Source organism: Podarcis melisellensis, assembly GCF_964234715.1.
Source record: "Podarcis melisellensis genome assembly, chromosome: 10".
Taxonomy (NCBI): domain Eukaryota; kingdom Metazoa; phylum Chordata; class Lepidosauria; order Squamata; family Lacertidae; genus Podarcis; species Podarcis melisellensis.
Window position 1 is genome coordinate 9490274 of NC_138542.1, and position 16912 is coordinate 9507185.

General features: G+C 45.2%; 1 protein-coding gene across 1 annotated transcript in view; it reads left to right on the forward strand.

Moving 5' to 3' along the window:
• The first annotated feature begins 2667 nt into the window (after positions 1-2667).
• MAPK11 (mitogen-activated protein kinase 11) overlaps positions 2668-16912 on the forward strand; it is a 52069-nt gene continuing 37824 nt past the window's right edge. Inside the window, exon 1 of the mRNA XM_081927873.1 lies at positions 2668-2898. Within this exon, the coding sequence (XP_081783999.1) occupies positions 2786-2898 (113 nt within the window). The 5' untranslated portion in view covers positions 2668-2785. The remainder of the gene's footprint in view (positions 2899-16912) is intronic.

Genomic DNA, 16912 nt, shown 5'->3' on the forward strand with positions numbered 1-16912 from the left:
GGTTAGGGGGCTGGTGCTGTGTGTGTTATCATCCCCATCCTGATTTGCTGAAGGACAATTTGATTTGCAGAACAGGGCTGGGGGACCTTCAGATGTTGTCAAAGACTCCAGCTCCCATCAGCCCCAGCCAATGGGGCCAATGGTAACAAATGATGGGTGTTACGGGATAGCATGAAACTCTCAGCATCGTCAGTTTGAGCGCCACGTTGGGCAAAGATTCCTGCACCGCAGGGAAACCAAAATTCTTGTTTACAAAGCTATTGTACTACCAACCTTACTGTATGCTTATGAAACATGGACCACTTATAAACGCCATCTCCAACTCCTCGAAGATTCCATCAATGGTGTCTCTGAAAAATTTTGCCCTCACTTGGGAAGACAGGTGAACTAATGCCAGTGTTCTAGAAAAAGCAAAGATCACCAGTGTAGAATCAATGATTCTTCAACATCAACTTAGTTGAACTGGTCATGTTGTTCAGATGCCTGATTATCATCTTCCAAAGCAACTACTCTATTCCAAACTTAAAAATGGAAAGCGTAATGCTGGTGGTCAACAAAAGAGGTTTAAAGACTCTCTCAAGGCAAATCTTTAAAAGAATGTACTGGGAAACACTGGCCTGTAAGTGCTCCAATTGGAGAACAGCCTTCACCAAAGGTGCCATGGGCTTTGAAGACGCTCAAACTCAGGACAAAAGAGAGAAATGTGCTAAGAGGAAGGCACGCTTGGCAAATCCTCACTGTGATCAACTCCCGTCTGGAAACCTATGTCCCCACTGTGGAAGGACGTGTGGATCCAGAACTGGCCTCCACAGTCACTGACAGTAAAGGTAAATGTAAAGGTACCCCTGCCCGTACGGGCCAGTCTTGACAGACTCTGGGGTTGTGCACCCATCTCACTTAAGAGGCCAGGGGCCAGCGCTGTCCGGAGACACTTCCGGGTCACGTGGCCAGCGTGACATCGCTGCTCTGGCGAGCCAGAGCCGCACACGGAAACGCCGTTTACCTTCCCGCTGGTAAGTGGTCCCTATTTATCTACTTGCACCCGGAGGTGCTTTCGAACTGCTAGGTTGGCAGGCGCTGGGACTGAGCAGCGGGAGCGCACCCCGCCGCAGGGATTCGAACCGCCAACCTTTCGATCGGCAAGTCCTAGGCGCTGAGGCTTTAACCCACAGCGCCACCTGCGTCCCGTCACTGACAGACTCACTGTTAAAACTGTGTTTATGGAAGACAATCTTACTCGGCTACAAGTGATCGCCAAAGAAGAAGAAGGAACTGTATAACCCTGCCGCAGGGCTGGATTTAGGTTTGATGAGGCCCTAAGCTACTGAAGCTAATGGGGCCCTTTATATGTACAGCTGTCCTTTGTCAACAACAAATTGTTGCTTTTTTTTGTTGAATACAGTCATACTTCATGTTACGTTTGCTTCATGATACGTTTTTCAGGTTGCGTCCCACAGCGACCTGGAAGTACCGGAAAGGGTTACGTCTGGGTTTCGCCACTCGGCTTGCGCATGCGCAAGCACGCAAAATGACATCACGCACATGAGCAGACGTGGCGAATCGTGACCCGCGTGTGTGCAGACACGGGTTGCGTTCTTTTCAGGTTGCGAACAGGCCTCTGGAACAGATCCCGTTTGCAACCAGAGGTACCACTGTATATGCTATATGGAAACTTATGGACCTAATAGGTATCTAAAGCCATTTGCACATAACAAAGTGTGTATTTTATCAAAGTAATTGTTGAAACGTCCATGCAGAATGCAAAGTCCATGCAGAATGTAGGCACCCTCTATATAAAAATAAGCAAACCGGTGGTATTTTAGGGAGCAGGCTAGCAGGCGGAGCCCATTACAGTACTTACATCACAGGAGGCTACATAACACAAAACACTGTTGCTGTATGTAGGTTTTATTTCATTTGCTTTTTATCTTATATTTTTATCCCTTCTTATATTTATATCCCATCCATTCTGAAGGAAATCAGCCCTGAGTGCTCACTAGAAGGACAGATCATGAAGCTGAGGCTCCAATACTCATGAGAAGAGAAGACTCCCTGGAAAAGACCCTGATGCTGGGAAAGATGGAGGGCAGAAGGAGAAGGGGACGACAGAGGACGAGATGGTTGGACAGTGTTCTCGAAGATACAAACATGAGTTTGACCAAACTGTGGCAGGCAGTGGAAGACAGGAGTGCCTGGCGTGCTCTGGGGGTCACGAAGAGTCGGACACGAATAAACGACTAAACAACAACAACATCTTATATTTTGGAAATGTGCATGCATTTTTTTCCTTTTTGGGGGGGGGGGTAAGAGAGTGGGTCCCTAAGCTATAGCTTGTTTAGCTTATGCGTAAATTCGGCACTGTATATGACCCTGGGGGTCCCTTCCAAGAGGTTCCAGTCGCAGCACTACCTGGCGGTCCACCTGGGGCTTCCTGCCCTAAGGCGCGCCAGCACATCTACTTTAATGGCCGGAGTTCCCTTCCACCAACCTTTAGTTACAAGGCTAGGGGCCGGCAGCTCCTTCTGATCAGCCGGGAGCCCCCTTTTCGAGGGGAGATCCCGCCCCTCGGCTCCTTCTCCCTTTCCCTCGACTTCATTCATCCTGTCCCTCCTCCTCCTCCTCCTCCTCCTCCTCCCTTTTCCCCTCCCCCTAACCGCCTCCTCCCTGCCGGCGGTGGCTTCCTGGCTGGCTGGCTAGCTGGCTCTGCAACTTCCAGCTGGAGCTGCCTGGCTGGGTCTCCGCCTCTGCCTCTGCTTGTGCTGCCGGCGCTGCCGGCTGGGGGAAAATGTCCGAGCGAGGCGGCTTCTACAAGCAGGAGCTGAACAAGACGGTGTGGGAGGTGCCCCAGCGCTACCAGCACCTGACCCCGGTGGGCTCGGGGGCGTACGGCTCCGTATGGTAGGTGGAGGCTGCTCCGGAATCGGGGGCTGCTTTGCTGCGCATCAGCAGCAGCAGAAGGTGTGCGGTGAGCCTCGGGCAGAAAGGCTCCGCTCCAGCCGTGCAAAAGGGTTTTTCCCCTCGCCGGAGCTGCGGGAAGCAAACAATGCCAGCCAGCAGCTGGGCGCTGGAGCCGCTAGGCCTGCCTGGTGCATGGAGAGCCAGCGCGCACAATGGGTGCGCCCATAGACAAGGCGTCCCCGGGATCTGCATGCGTCCAGGGTTTTGTGTTTTGCTTTTTTTGCGGGGGGGGGGGGGGTCGACACCTGCGCGGATTTTACGCACAGGCAATGTTCTACGCAGCTGCCCTAGTTAAGCCCCCCCTCCCGGATGTATGGGCGAAAGCCAGCCACCCTAGGCTTGTATACCCACCGGGTAGGTGGGTGCGGAGACCACCTGGGATGTTAGGTACACGTACAGGAAGGTACGCTGGGAGGCAGGTGCGATCCCGCCCCTGGTAGCTGCTTGGTTCGAAAGCAGGTGCACAGGTGATGGATTGACATGTGTGCCTTAGTAGGCCAGGCGAAGGGGGTGGACGTTGGGTGTGCATACAGGAAAATGTGCATTTGCAATGTACAAACCGATCATATTTCACCCAGGATAATAATTTTGGGGTAGAGAACAAGAGATTCAAGGTGGGTTAGGTTCTCTGAACAGGAGCGTGTCCATAGGTACACACACACAAACAAGCACCTATATAGAATAGTAAGAAAATGCTTTTTTTTTTGTCTTGCGTTTTGTGTGTGCAGAGCCTGAGTGTGTATTTGCGGTCAGCTGCGTGCAAGGTGCATAGTATAACAATAGGTATACAATGGAGTGCATGTGTGCGTTGACCTATAGCCCTGTGCTGTGTGTCACGGGTGGGGGTGGGCTGTGCTCATTTTCCTGCCTTTTCCCTGCCCCCACCAGGAGTTCGGAGAACACACAGAGAGAGACAGAGCTGAGCTGCGCTCTCACAATGCCATTCAGCCTGGAATTCCTCGTGGGTTGCTAAGGGTAACCCTGGGCCATGCCAGCCATTGAAAGAGGTTTCCCCAGACTATTTTTAAGACCTCCTCCTCCACCTCCTCATCACCGAACTGCACTGCTGAATGGGACTGTGGCAGGGCAGTGCTTTTATTCGCACAGCCATTGTGGTCAAGTCCTAAGTGTGCTATTAGGAACTGGGAGCAGCGCATGAAAATACAGACTGGTTTCCCCTCCGGATGAGCGAAATATTAGACCCGGTTCTCTGCCACCACCTTTGAGTAGCTTTAAAAGCATTGCACGGCAGCTTAAGATAACCTTCCTCTGAAACGGTGTTTCCCAAACTTGAGTCTCAAGCTGCTTTCAGGCAACAGTTCCCATCATCCCTGACTACTGGCCCTGCTAGCTATGGATGATGGGTGTTGTAGTCTGAAAACAGTTTGAGAAACTCTGAAATATTTTTATCCTTTTTCCAGTCACTCATGACATTGCATGCAACGTTGGGGGTGAGGGCTGGCCTTGTTTTGGCTCTGTTGTGATTTAGCAATAGTTATGATGTTAGCTGTCACTTGTTTAGGGCATGGTCGGAAGCAACCAAAGTTGTGGAAACTAGGCAGCGTCTCTGGGCCTGGTGAGTGCCTGGGTAAGTGATCGGTACTCACCATGAGTCCATCTATCTCAGTATTGTCTTCACTGACTGGCAACAGTTATCCAGGTTTCAGGCACGGTTCTCTCCCAATTTTATGTGGAGATGCTGGGAATTGAAGCTGTGAACTTCTGCAGCCAAGCTCTACCACTAAGCTATGGCCCTTCCCTAAAAAAAGAACCCGATGCATAGTCCACGGAGGAAAAGGATGTGTGGAGGACAGAAATGCAATAAAGACAAGAATATATAAATACTGTCTTCTTTAGCGATCATTCGTAGCCGAGTAAGATTGTCTTCCATAAACACGGTTTTATCAATGAGTCCATAAGTGACTGTGGAGGCCAATTCTGGATCCACACATCCTTCCAGAGTGGGGACATTGGTTTCCGGGTGGGAGTTGATCACGGTGTGGATTTGCCAAGCGTGTCTTCCTCCTAGCATGTTTCTTCCTTGCGTCCTGAGTTCAAGTGTCTTCAAAGCCCATGATACCTTTGGTAAAGGCTGTTCTCCAACTGGAGCGCTCGCAGGCCAGTGTTTCCCAGTTGTCAGTGTTTATACTACATTTTTTTGGATTTGCCTTGAGACAGTCTTTAAACCTCTTTAAATACTGTAAGGTTTTCATCGCAAGCTCCTGCTTTTGTGTGGTCAGTAGAAAGCAGAGAATGGGAGTGAATTGACCGTTTCCATAATGGAGGGAAATAAGCACTGGTTTTCCCCCAAAGATGCATTGGGACTGCTGCTGTTTTGCTTCTTCATGAACCATTTGGAGCAGTGAAGTGTGTGGATGATACCAGTTCATTCATAAGGGTGAAACCCGAAGCTGTCTATGGGGAAAACGGCCAAAGGATCTGTCCAAACTTTGCGGTTTGACAGCAAAAACAGCAAAGAGGATAGTCAGGTAACAAAGGGCCCAAAACACTGAGTCATAAACAATTTGCAGCGTTACCTGTGCACCCTGACGGGGTCCTGTGAGTGTACAGGAAATGCGCCTTGAGGTTGTGGTAAACACCTTGCCGGAGGCATCAACTTAGTGTGCAGTGATAGGAAATACTCTTGCGTTTCAAATTTCTTGGAAAGGGGCTGAAAGCAAAGTGCTGGCCTCATAATGCTTTTATGTAAGTTTTGTTGGAGCAGGGCCGTCTTAAGCATATCTGGCGCCGTGGTGCAAAGATCCCTCCACCACACACACATACACACCCTGTTTCCCAGAGTTGTCAACCTTTTCCCAAGCCTCTGAGGGGATCACTCTCCTCCCGTGGAGGCTTGGGAGGCAAGCTGCATGCCCGCCAGCCATATGGTTGAGGGGGCACAGCTGGGAGGCCTGCACGGAAAGGGGAGGCCACCAGCGAAGCCACACAGCTCCCCCATTCACTGGGGCACCCCGAGAGGCCGGCGCCCTTGCGCAACACACCACTAAACCCAATGGGAAAGACAGCTCTGCGTAGGAGCCAACTCCAGGGGGCTGTAGGTGCATGGACCCAGCAAAGAAGAATGGATACAAAACTATATGGAATATGCAGAAATGGCGAAACTTGCCGGAAGAATAAGAAATCAAGATAACAAACTTTTCATAAAAGAATGGAACTGGTTTATTGAATATTTACAGATAAATTGCAAACAGATAAACAACATTTAGCAGGATTCTTGTAATAAACTGCAGTTTAACAAGAATATATATTTACAATAGATAATTAAATGAACAAGCTAAATGAATTTGGATATGCAGAAGATATTAAAAAATAATGAGGGGGAAGGAAGTCAAATTTTTAAATGTTAAATTGATTGTAAGACTAGTGAAAATGTATATATTTGAAAAGTAAAAATAAAAAATGAAGAAAAAAGAGAAGGGTGTCTCACTGGATGTGGAAAGGGGGAAGAGGAGGAGCCATCGCCGCAACTCGGATGTGCAACATCACACACAAACACACACCTGCAGGCGTGTGCATGTGACATCACACGTCCATGTTACGGCGGGTGGGTACCATGTTACCTGAGGGTGAGATGGCTCTCCTGGTGAGGAACAGTGGAACATCTCACAGCAATGGGAAACCTACAGGAAAGAACAAATACTTCTATCTGGAGTTTGGAGATCTTTTCCCCGTGAGGAGAGTTGAAAGGATCTGAAGCTTTTTAGTCTACAAAATACAGGATTAAAGGGGAATTTTTTTGTAACCATTAAGAACATTATGGAGAAAGTGGTTAAAGACTAACTTTCCCCTCTTCTAGGTTGAGCAGCAATAGGCTCAGAACAGCCAAAAAATGAAGTGCTGTTTCAGAAAATGCAGTATCAATTTATGGAACTCAGGGTGCCACAGGATGGTACTGGCTGCTAGCTAAAACAGCTTTGAAAGGAGAACAGAGAAATTCAAGAGGATAGTTATATCAGCAGTTCTGTGTCCTGAATAGCTAATTGGGAATGTCCATGGCCGTATACTAGAAGCTGGGCTTACAAGGAGAACAAGTGTTGCCTTCAAGCCCTGCTTGCGAGTTTCTCTGAGGCATTTGCTAGTCCCTGCTGAAAGCAAGGTGCAAGCTAGATGAACCAGATGGTCTGATCGAACAGGCCTCTTCTTATGTTCTTAAGTTCTTATTTGGCTTTTGTAAGGATTACAGAGCAGTGATTTGAGTACTCAAAATGTATTATGTAAATGCCAAATGTTTTCGATGGGGCTGCTACTCGAGTGAACACAGTCATTGAGTGGCGATTTTTGCTGGGACCTCTTGGTGTGATGCTGGTGGAACTGGGAAGCTCTCAATTAGCCTCTTTTGTCTGCCTTAAAGCATGAGGCTTGCTCAAACTATGATGCCACGGGTGTCCAGGACGTGTTAAAGAACTCATTCGCAGGAGATTGCTGTTGTGTGGTGGGTAAAAACAACACCATCTGAATCCACTCGGTGTGCTTCAAGCAAAGGTATAATCTGGTCATGTAGTCTGGAGGGTGCAGGAGGTTGAAAGCCCTGGCTGTGGGATATGACGTGGTGGAAAAACCCAGAATTCATTGTGTTGGCATGTGCATGCATTCGGTTTCTTGTGTGTTGCAGACAAAAGCAGCATTTTAGTGTCTCTGTTTCCACACGCTCGGTGTGTCAGTGCTACGGCAGAGAACATATTGTTCCTCAGCTGTCTAAACAGTGACTGCTGATAAGACCAGAGAGATGTTTCTTCAGACGGTTGGAACCATGAAGGCTCATGATGGTGACCAAAGAAGGCTAATAATGATCTTGCACTTGAGAAGGCCTGGCCTAGAAATGTTGGGTTCCTTTTCATATACATGCTTCAGAAGCTTAACAGTTCAGCCCTGAGCATCCCCAAATAAAAAGGTAATGTCAAATAGCAGCATTTGGGGGAAAGACTTTTGGGCAGCATCCTCTGACGGAGGGAGTAGACTGGTCTAGACTAGGAACCGACAGACTGACTATAAAATAAGTGAATAATGGGGGGAAAGGTAGGATATACTGATAAGGCAGTTTTGTATGCTTGAAGGAAGTGGTCATCTGTTTGTTTGTTTGTTTGTTTGTTTGTTTGTTTGTTTGCTTGTTTGATTATTTATCTTCTATATCATACTTGTCTTCATTATTTACTTATTTTATTTATTAAATTTGTATATTGCCCTCCATCCCTCACAGGGAGGCTCACAACAAAAAAATACAAAATGAGAACACAAAATACATAATAAAACAGGAACAAACCAATAAGCCCCTGCTCCCACAGGCCATAGAAGGTTAGACAGCCAAAGGTCTGGTTTTATAGAGAAATATTTTTGCCTGGGGCCTAAAGATATGTAATGAAGGCGCCAGGTGAGCTTCCCTGGGGAGAGTCACCACAGAAAAGGCCTGATCTCATGTTGCTGCCCTCTGGACTCTCAAGTAGGAGGGCACATGAAGAAGGGGCTCAGATGATGGCTGAAGGGTCCTGGTCGGGAGCGGCATTCCTTGAAGTATTGCTATGGAACCCAACATGTGGGTCTCCGGAGGTCTCCCATCTAGGCACTAACCGGACACAGACCTGCTTAGCTTCCAACAGACTTGGTGGCCTCATGTGCCTCTGACCACATGTTAAGAAGAGCTGCCTTATTCTGAGTCGGTCCATTGGCTCGTCTTCCTTGGTAATGTCTGTGCACTGGCTGTGGCTCACTAGGGTTTCAGACAGGAGCGTTCCCCAGCCCTGCCTAGGAATGATGGGGACTGAACCTGAGACCTTCTGCATGCAAAGCTCTGCAGCCGGACCCCTTACATTGCTTACATGCCAATTCCTTAGAAGAAAAAGTGATCTCATGGTGACCACAGAATTTCCTTATCCTATCTGCTTAGCCTCAAGATTATTGTGGAGGTAAAAGCTTGCATGGTTTGCAATATTTGATAAGTCACAGGGATACATCAGTTGGACAATACCATGGTTTGCACTCTTAGTAATGGGAAACAACTGTGTGTGTGTGTGTGTGTGTGTGTGTGTGTGTGTGTGTGTGTGTTTACAGCCGGCCTCTCTTGTCAACACATTGACTTCTTCCCTGTAGCAATGCCAGTGATTTTGCAGAGTCATTGTGTGAATCAGAAATGAAATTTAGTTTCTGAGAAGCCAAAGTAGCCCTGTGTCGATACTGCGAATTATTTGCAGGACTGTTTTAAGAGCTTATTGATAACATCTTTCTGAGAAAAGCTCCAGAAATCTGCTGCTCGCTGTCTGCTGCAGGTTATTTGGTTCCCTGGCTTGCTTCCCTCTCTTGCTCCCTTGATTTCCCCTTTGTGTTTGTGTAAGTGATACGGCTGTTGGCAAACAGGGTAACGAAGGCAGGAGAACAATGATATCATTGGAAACAATGCTGATTTGGGGGTGAGAAACAGCGTGTGCTTCTCAGAGGGGTCACCATCCGTTTTCACGTCAAGACTTACCCCTGCTACCAGCCTCTGAGTTATATTCTGCCATGCAAAACTACAGAAATGAATGATAAATCGTGGCTCGATTATTATTTTAGCCCTGTGCTGATCGAGTTTTCCAGAATTATTACTTTGACCTTAAGGAACAATCGGGAGCCAACTTTAAACTCCATCTTTTCCTGATGTCAGGTGTGGGGCTTGTGGGTGTGGTGTGGGACAGACTGGTTCATGGGCCAACTTTGGACCTGCGGGAGGTTTAATTTGTGCCCATGGGCCAGAGATTTCCTACTGCTTTCGTAAATGTTGGCACAGGGCTAACAATTAATTGGACGGATATATGCTAATAAAAGAACATCCAGACTTTCAGCTTACAGGTAACTCTTAATTGGGCACAACAGAAAAGTAGCTCAGGGGGTTAGTTACTGGTGAAAAATCATATGATTCAGGTATCATTCAGCCAAGGTTCAGCTTCGCAGGTTTTTGTTTGGAGAGGCAATAAATAGGTACTTCGTATTTTTTTCTAGATTGTTGCCTTATTGTTAGGTTTATTATTATTATTATTATTATTATTATTATTATTGCTTAGAATACTGAGTGGAAAGTAAAACTTCAAAATTTAAATAAAATAATAATGAACTCTTGTAAACGTCTGTCTATCTATCATCTGTCTATCTGTCTATCATCTATCTATCATCTATCTATCTATCTATCATCTATCTTTTTTAAAGGTTTTTTTAACATATCATTTTCAACAGTAATTAAACATACTTTTACATCTTATTCAAATTTTTGACTTCCATCAATCCTGTCTGAAAATTTTCCAATCTAATCTCTCAGTATGCATTTCTTATCTTCCCTATTACTTTTCAAACACATAACCAATATCTCTATCTTTTTCTACTTTGTAACACTTTGTATATTTCTCCTTACAAAACTTCTTGTAGTCCTACTAGCGTAATTTGTTGATTACAGTTGCTCTTCAAATAATTCATATACTTCCAATCTTCTGTAAATCTCTGGTCCTGCAGGTTTCGAATCCTTCCTGTCATTTTGTCCAATTCTGCATAGCACATTAATTTCGTCTGCCATTCTTCTTTCGTCGGAATTTCTTCTTGTTTCCATTTCTGGGCTAACAATACTCTTGCCGCAGTTGTGGCATATAAAAACAATATAACATCTTACCTATTAATGTCCTGACCTATAATACCAAGTAAAAATCAATCTCTATCTATCTATCTAATCTATCATCTATCATCTATCTATCATCTATCTATCTATCATCTATCATCTATCTATCTATCATCTATCTATCTATCATCTTCTATCTATCTATATTTATCGATCGATCTATCTATCTATCTATCTATCATCTATCTATCTATCATCTATCATCTATCTATCTATCATCTATCTCTATCTATCTAAGGGTCTGTAACAAGTTCTTGGATAGCTGATAACACCAGTGTTGCAGGGTGAACTAGATGATCCTGAGAGTTCCTTCCAGCTTTAAATTCTATGATTTCTGTGTTGGGAACCAGCCTGTGGGACTTTCCAGGCCACCCTCCTCACTGGCCCTTCTCTGTGTCCTCCTTTGAGTGCTTCTCTCTGCCTGGAATGGATCTTTGAAATGGGCTAATTCCTCTTGTTTTCCTGGATTGAGAAATGTGACTAGAAGCCACTGACTTTTGCCAAATGTTATTTACTCTTCAGTCATGTCGTATCATGGACTGGTTGGATGCAGTGGAATGGTGTGAGGAAACAGCTGGGGAACCCCCTTCCCCAAAGGAAGAAGACTCAGAACCAGGGGAGTGGTGGTGGGACAACAATGAGTGGTCAGAGGGAGAAGACTGGGGAAAGGAGGTGTAGGAAGCTGAAGTGAGTGAGGCGAGTCTGTGTCAGAGATAAGTCAAGAATCAGAGGAAGAAGCTAAGGCAGGAAAGGGAGGAGACCAAGAGGCAGGGATGATTCAGGCTGGTGAAGAGGCATGGGTGTCTTCTCCTTCCTGCTGTGACAAACTCATCCCCTTTGGTCTCCCAGAACCAGAAGAGGCATGGAAAGGGCAAAGGAGAAGTTGGCTTCACACAGGTGCAGTCTCAGATTGTTTGGCGGAAACTTAGAGAGGAAGGGACTTTGGCCTTCAGTTTGCTCTGGCCCACCTTGGCATGCAGACCCTGAAAGTGAATGCAGCCTTTAGGATAAGAATTATTTCCTTCCTAATGAGTGTTGGACTGGACCATTAAGACCTGGGTTCAGATCCTCCCTGTACCATGAAACTCGCTGGGCTGTCTCTCAGCTTCGTTTTGTTGAAAGGACAAAATTGATATGAAGTCCTTAGCTGTTTGGGAGAGAGGCAGGGTGAAAAGGTAATTAAACAATAAATAAATATACCAAACTTCCTGTTTTGCAATTAGTAAGTTCATAAACTGTGTCACATCTCTTAAAAATTTAATTTTAGGACACATCATGGAGGGACTGGCTTTTCTGGTAGAAATGTTTGCCCGCGAGTGACAAGTTGTTTTTGCGTCATCATCATTTTTTAAGCGAATTCATACAACCTTTGAAAGAGCAGTCTCAGTTAAGTAGCTGCTGTCTGATGTCAGATACATATTGCACCTGCTATAACCAAAGTTTAAATTAAGACGTTAAAAGTACACATAAATATTTTTTACAGCATTTGTACTATTCAAATTCTCTTTTTGTCTAGGACTTAACCCTGCTCCATTCCTGCCACCCCCCAAGTAATTTGAATCATTATGTGAAATAACTAATTTGCAACCCTGTGTCCACTTTCACTGGATTCTGTTTCTTTAAGGTGAATGAAATTTCATTGCAAATAAAATGGTTAGGATGGGAAAGCATTTTTTACACTGATGTTAAAAAAATTAAAATCCCTGCTGCTGGTTGTTACCCAATGCTGATGTTCTGCTAATGGACTTCCACTGGTTCAACAGAACTTCCATTTCTTCTCCTCTTCCATGCAGGCCCCTGTGCTCCTCAAAATGTTTTCCAGAGATTTGGGGGGCTCCAGAGCAGCTATTGGGATGTGTAGGGAGAATGAACTCTGTTGGTGCTGTATTGGATACAACCCAACAGCTGTCATTTCCTTCCATGAATAGAACAGTTTACAATCACAGAGTGGGGCTCTCCCATCTGCCCCTCCCTTCTGTAGCCTGTGCTCACCTGAAAATCTGTGTCTGGAGGACTATTGGGGACAGTGTGGGACATGGGCTTCAAATGTTGGGTGGGGGCTTGGTGGCCATCTCCCACTTTCTTACCTGAAAGGAGGAATAGCTTAGGATCCAAGCTGAAGAAGAGAAGGGTTTGGATTTGATATCCCGCTTTATCACTACCTGAAGGAGTCTCAAAGCGGCTAACATTCTCCTTTCCCTTCCTCCCCCACAACAAACACTCTGTGAGGTGAGTGGGGCTGAGAGACTTCAGAGAAGTGTGACTAGCCCAAGGTCACCCAGCAGCTGCATGTGGAGGAGCGGAGACGCGAACCCGGTTCCCCAGATTACGAGTCTATCGCTCTTAACCACTGCACCACACTGGCTCTCAAGCTGGTATCCAAGAGGCTATTGAATTGCTTCCAAAAACAGCTTCGGATATGTCCTACCTACGTCAATAGCAGTTCGGCATCTACGTGTCAAAAAGATCATAGATCTGCCACGCATCTACTCAAACTACTGAAACTCAAGATGCAAGTAGCTCAGAACCCTCTCTGCAGTATGTGTGCTCATTTGCCACGCATGATGTTCCGCACATGGCTATCCCACTTTGCTGCGTGGAAATGTTATCCTACTTGGAAATCTGGTATGCTTTTAAGTGGCCCTAAGTGGCAAGTTTAGGGCTGAGGCATTGGGCTCAGTTGCACAACAAAATAATTACATGTTTCCGCTATGTAGGTCAGCCGAAGACGTATGAGGCCAAGGCTTGTTCTTTACTTGTGTCTCTGGGAACAGTCACTCTACTGCGGAAAAGGGAAGACTGTGTGCCCGGTGTAGATTAACTTTGGCTTACTTGGTGTTCTGCCTCATATTTGTTGCAATGTTTTGCTTGCATAGACTGTTTCTTGTTCTTTCAGCAGGTGTGGGTGAGGGACTTCTGGCCTTCAAAATGTCATTGGGCTCCCTACTCCCATCAGCACCATGTCCAGCGGTCAAATGGGAGTTTCAACATTTGATGGAGCACAAATTAGCCGCCTCTGTCCTTATATCACGTTTCTCTCTTGTAGCTGTGGGGTGCACGTGTGTGTAAATCTCAGTTGGTCAACCTCCCAATTTATCATTCAGCCTCCAATTTAACATTCTGGGTTAGGGGTATTTATTCTGCTCTTGTTATCTGAAGCTTATCTTCTTTTTCATAAATCTTCCTCTTTCAAATAATTCTCAGCCGGTGAGACTGAGATTTATCCCTTGCTACCCATTAAGGGTTTGTGTTTTCCTAATTGCACCTGGTTGTTGTTTTCTAATGCCCATGTAGCTATGAAAACCATTCGTGTAGTGAGAGTGCCAATTATTTTTTTCCAGGCATAATGATGGAAGTGGAAATGTGCGGTGCCTCACACACACTGCTCAGCAGGTTTGCAGATGTCCCATTGCTTTATGTATAAAGGAATTCTTGTACCTAATGCCAGGGGGGAAAGAGAGACCATTAAGGGGCAGATTATTTTGAAAAAGGGTGGTGCTTCAAATTTATATATTTTTGTGTCTTCTTTTTGTAATCAGTTACTTGCTTCCAAGGTAGGAGTGAACTGAAAAGAAAGCAAAGAGCTGCTCAATAATGGAAGACTTTGGAGTTGCATCTTTTTCATATCCACTCAATAACTTGTTCATTATCTTGGAAATACAGAGGTGTGTGGCATTCAGAATTCACTGCAAGCAGGCAATGGCATGGAGGGAAATAATAGGCAAACAAGACGGTGTTGGAAGCCTTAGAATTGCTTGCTCTATAAACTTGATTGATTTTGCCTAGGATCTATAATAGGGTTGCAGTTCCTTCAGTTTTGTGCCCACTGGCTGTCATTGATCCTAAACACACTGGTGTTGCCTGAAGACACATAGGGTCCCAACTAAGTCATGACACACCACCCAAAGTATACAGGCTTCCCCAAGGAAATGCAGGTCTCTTCTATCAATGGCTCCTGCACTCTTGGCTCCAAGTCTAGAAATGTAGGAGCGCAGAAGTGGGGACTTCATGGTGGAGCATCTTGCGCAAAGCTTGCAAACAACAAAAATTCAATCTTCAGGGCCAACAGATAAATAAATGTCAGGTACATAAGGGACGCAGGTGGCACTGTGGGTTAAACCACAGAGCCTAGGACTTGCCGGTCAGAAGGTCAGCGGTTCGAATCGCCGCGATGGGGTGAGCTCCCATTGCTCGGTCCCTGCTCCTGCCAACCTAGCAGCTCAAAAGCACAAATTGCAAGTAGATAAATAGGTACCGCTCCAGCGGGAAGGTAAACGGCATTTCCGTGCGCTGCTCTGGTTTGCCAGAAGCGGCTTAGTCATGCTGGCCACATGACCCAGAAGCTGTATGCCGGCTCCCTCGGCCAATAAAGTGAGATGAGCGCCACAACCCCAGAGTCGGCCACGACTGGAACTAATGGTCAGGGGTCCCTTTACCTTTACCTTTTACGTAAAGCTTGCCTTTCCAAAACTGCTTGCGGTGTGTAAAATCATGACAATAGCTAGTCATGAAGGGAGTTTCATGTGTTGGTCCCTGTCACTAGCAGGGAGTGGGGCTAATTATTATTAATTATTATTATTATTATTATTATTATTATTATTATTATTATTTATTTCTACCCTTCCTATCTGGCTGGGCTTCCCCAGCCACTCTGGGCGGCTTCCAACAAAATATTAAAATACAGTAATGGATCAAACATTAAAAGCTTCCCTAAACAGGGCTGCCTTCAGATGTCTTCTAAAAGTCTGGTAGTTGTTCTCTTTGACATCTGGTGGGAGGGTGTTCCACAGTGCAGGCGCCACTACCGAGAAGGCCCTCTGCCTGGTGCCCTGTAACTTGGCTTCTCGCAGTGAGGGAACCGCCAGAAGGCCCTTGGAGCTGGACCTCAGTGTCGGGGTAGAACGATGGGGGTGGAGACGCTCCTTCGGATATACTGTGTCCTACATTGGGGGCAGGGCCAGTAAGGAAATAAATCTGGAAATAAACCACTATCTGACTTTTAGGAGACATCTGAAGGCAGTCCTGTAGAAGAAAGATGTTAATGTTTGATGTTTTTTTTAAAAAAAAAAATATTTTTATTAGTTTTTACACATATTAATAACAATACAAAACAGACACAAACATAAAAAACAAACAACAAAACTTCCCCATGCCTTCCCTTCGCCACATCCTTGTTTTACCATTTTTCGAGCAACTCATCAATCAGTCTTTAGTTAAACCCCTTTTGAATTTCCTTAAAGTTTAAAATTTACAGCTGTAGTTCTTTATTTCCTACCCCTTAACATCTTATCAGTCCACAATTTTACAGTAATTTTTTAGATATGTTTTAAATTTCCTCCAGTCCTCTTCCACTGTCTCTTTCCTCTGGTCACGGATTCTGCCGGTCATCTCTGCCAGTCCCATATATTCTATCACCTTCGATTGCCATTCTTCCAGAGTAGGTAGTTCTTGCATCTTCCAATACTTTGCCAACAGGATTCTTGCTGCCGTGGTTGCATACATAAAGAATGTCTTATCCTTCTTTGATACCAATTGGCCGACCATGCCCAAGAGAAAAGCCTCCGGTTTCTTTACAAATGTCCACTTAAGGACTTTCTTAATTTCATTATAGATCATTTCCCAGTAGGCCTTAATCTTTGGGCAGGTCCACCAAAGATGGTAGAAGGTACCTTCAGCCTCATTACATTTCCAACATTTATTATTGGGCAGATGGTAAATCTTTGCAAGTTTGACTGGGGTCATGTACCACCTATAGATCATTTTCATTATATTCTCTTTCAGGGCATTACATGCCGTAAATTTAACACCGGTGGTCCATAACTGTTCCCAGTCGTCAAACATAATGTCATGACCAATGTCCTGTGCCCATTTAATCATAGCTGATTTCACTGTTTCATCCTGTGTATTCCATTTCAGCAGCAAATTATACATTTTAGATAGATTTTTAGTATTGGATTCTAGCAATTCTGTTTCTAACTTTGACCTCTCCTTCTGAAAACCAAGTTTCCTGTCCTGCTTAAACATCTCATTTATCTGACGGTAGTGTAACCAGTCTCGAACTTTATGCTTTAGCTTCTCAAAACTTTGTAGCTTCAGTCTTTCACCATCATATTCTAGAATTTCACAGTACTTAGGCCAATTAGAGTCCATATTAATTTTTTTCACTGCTTTCGCTTCCATTGGTGACAGCCACCTAGGAGTTTTACTTTCCAATAAATCCTTATATCTATTCCAAACATTATACAATGCTTTCCTGACAATATGGTTCTTAAAACTTTTGTACACCTTTACCTTGTCATA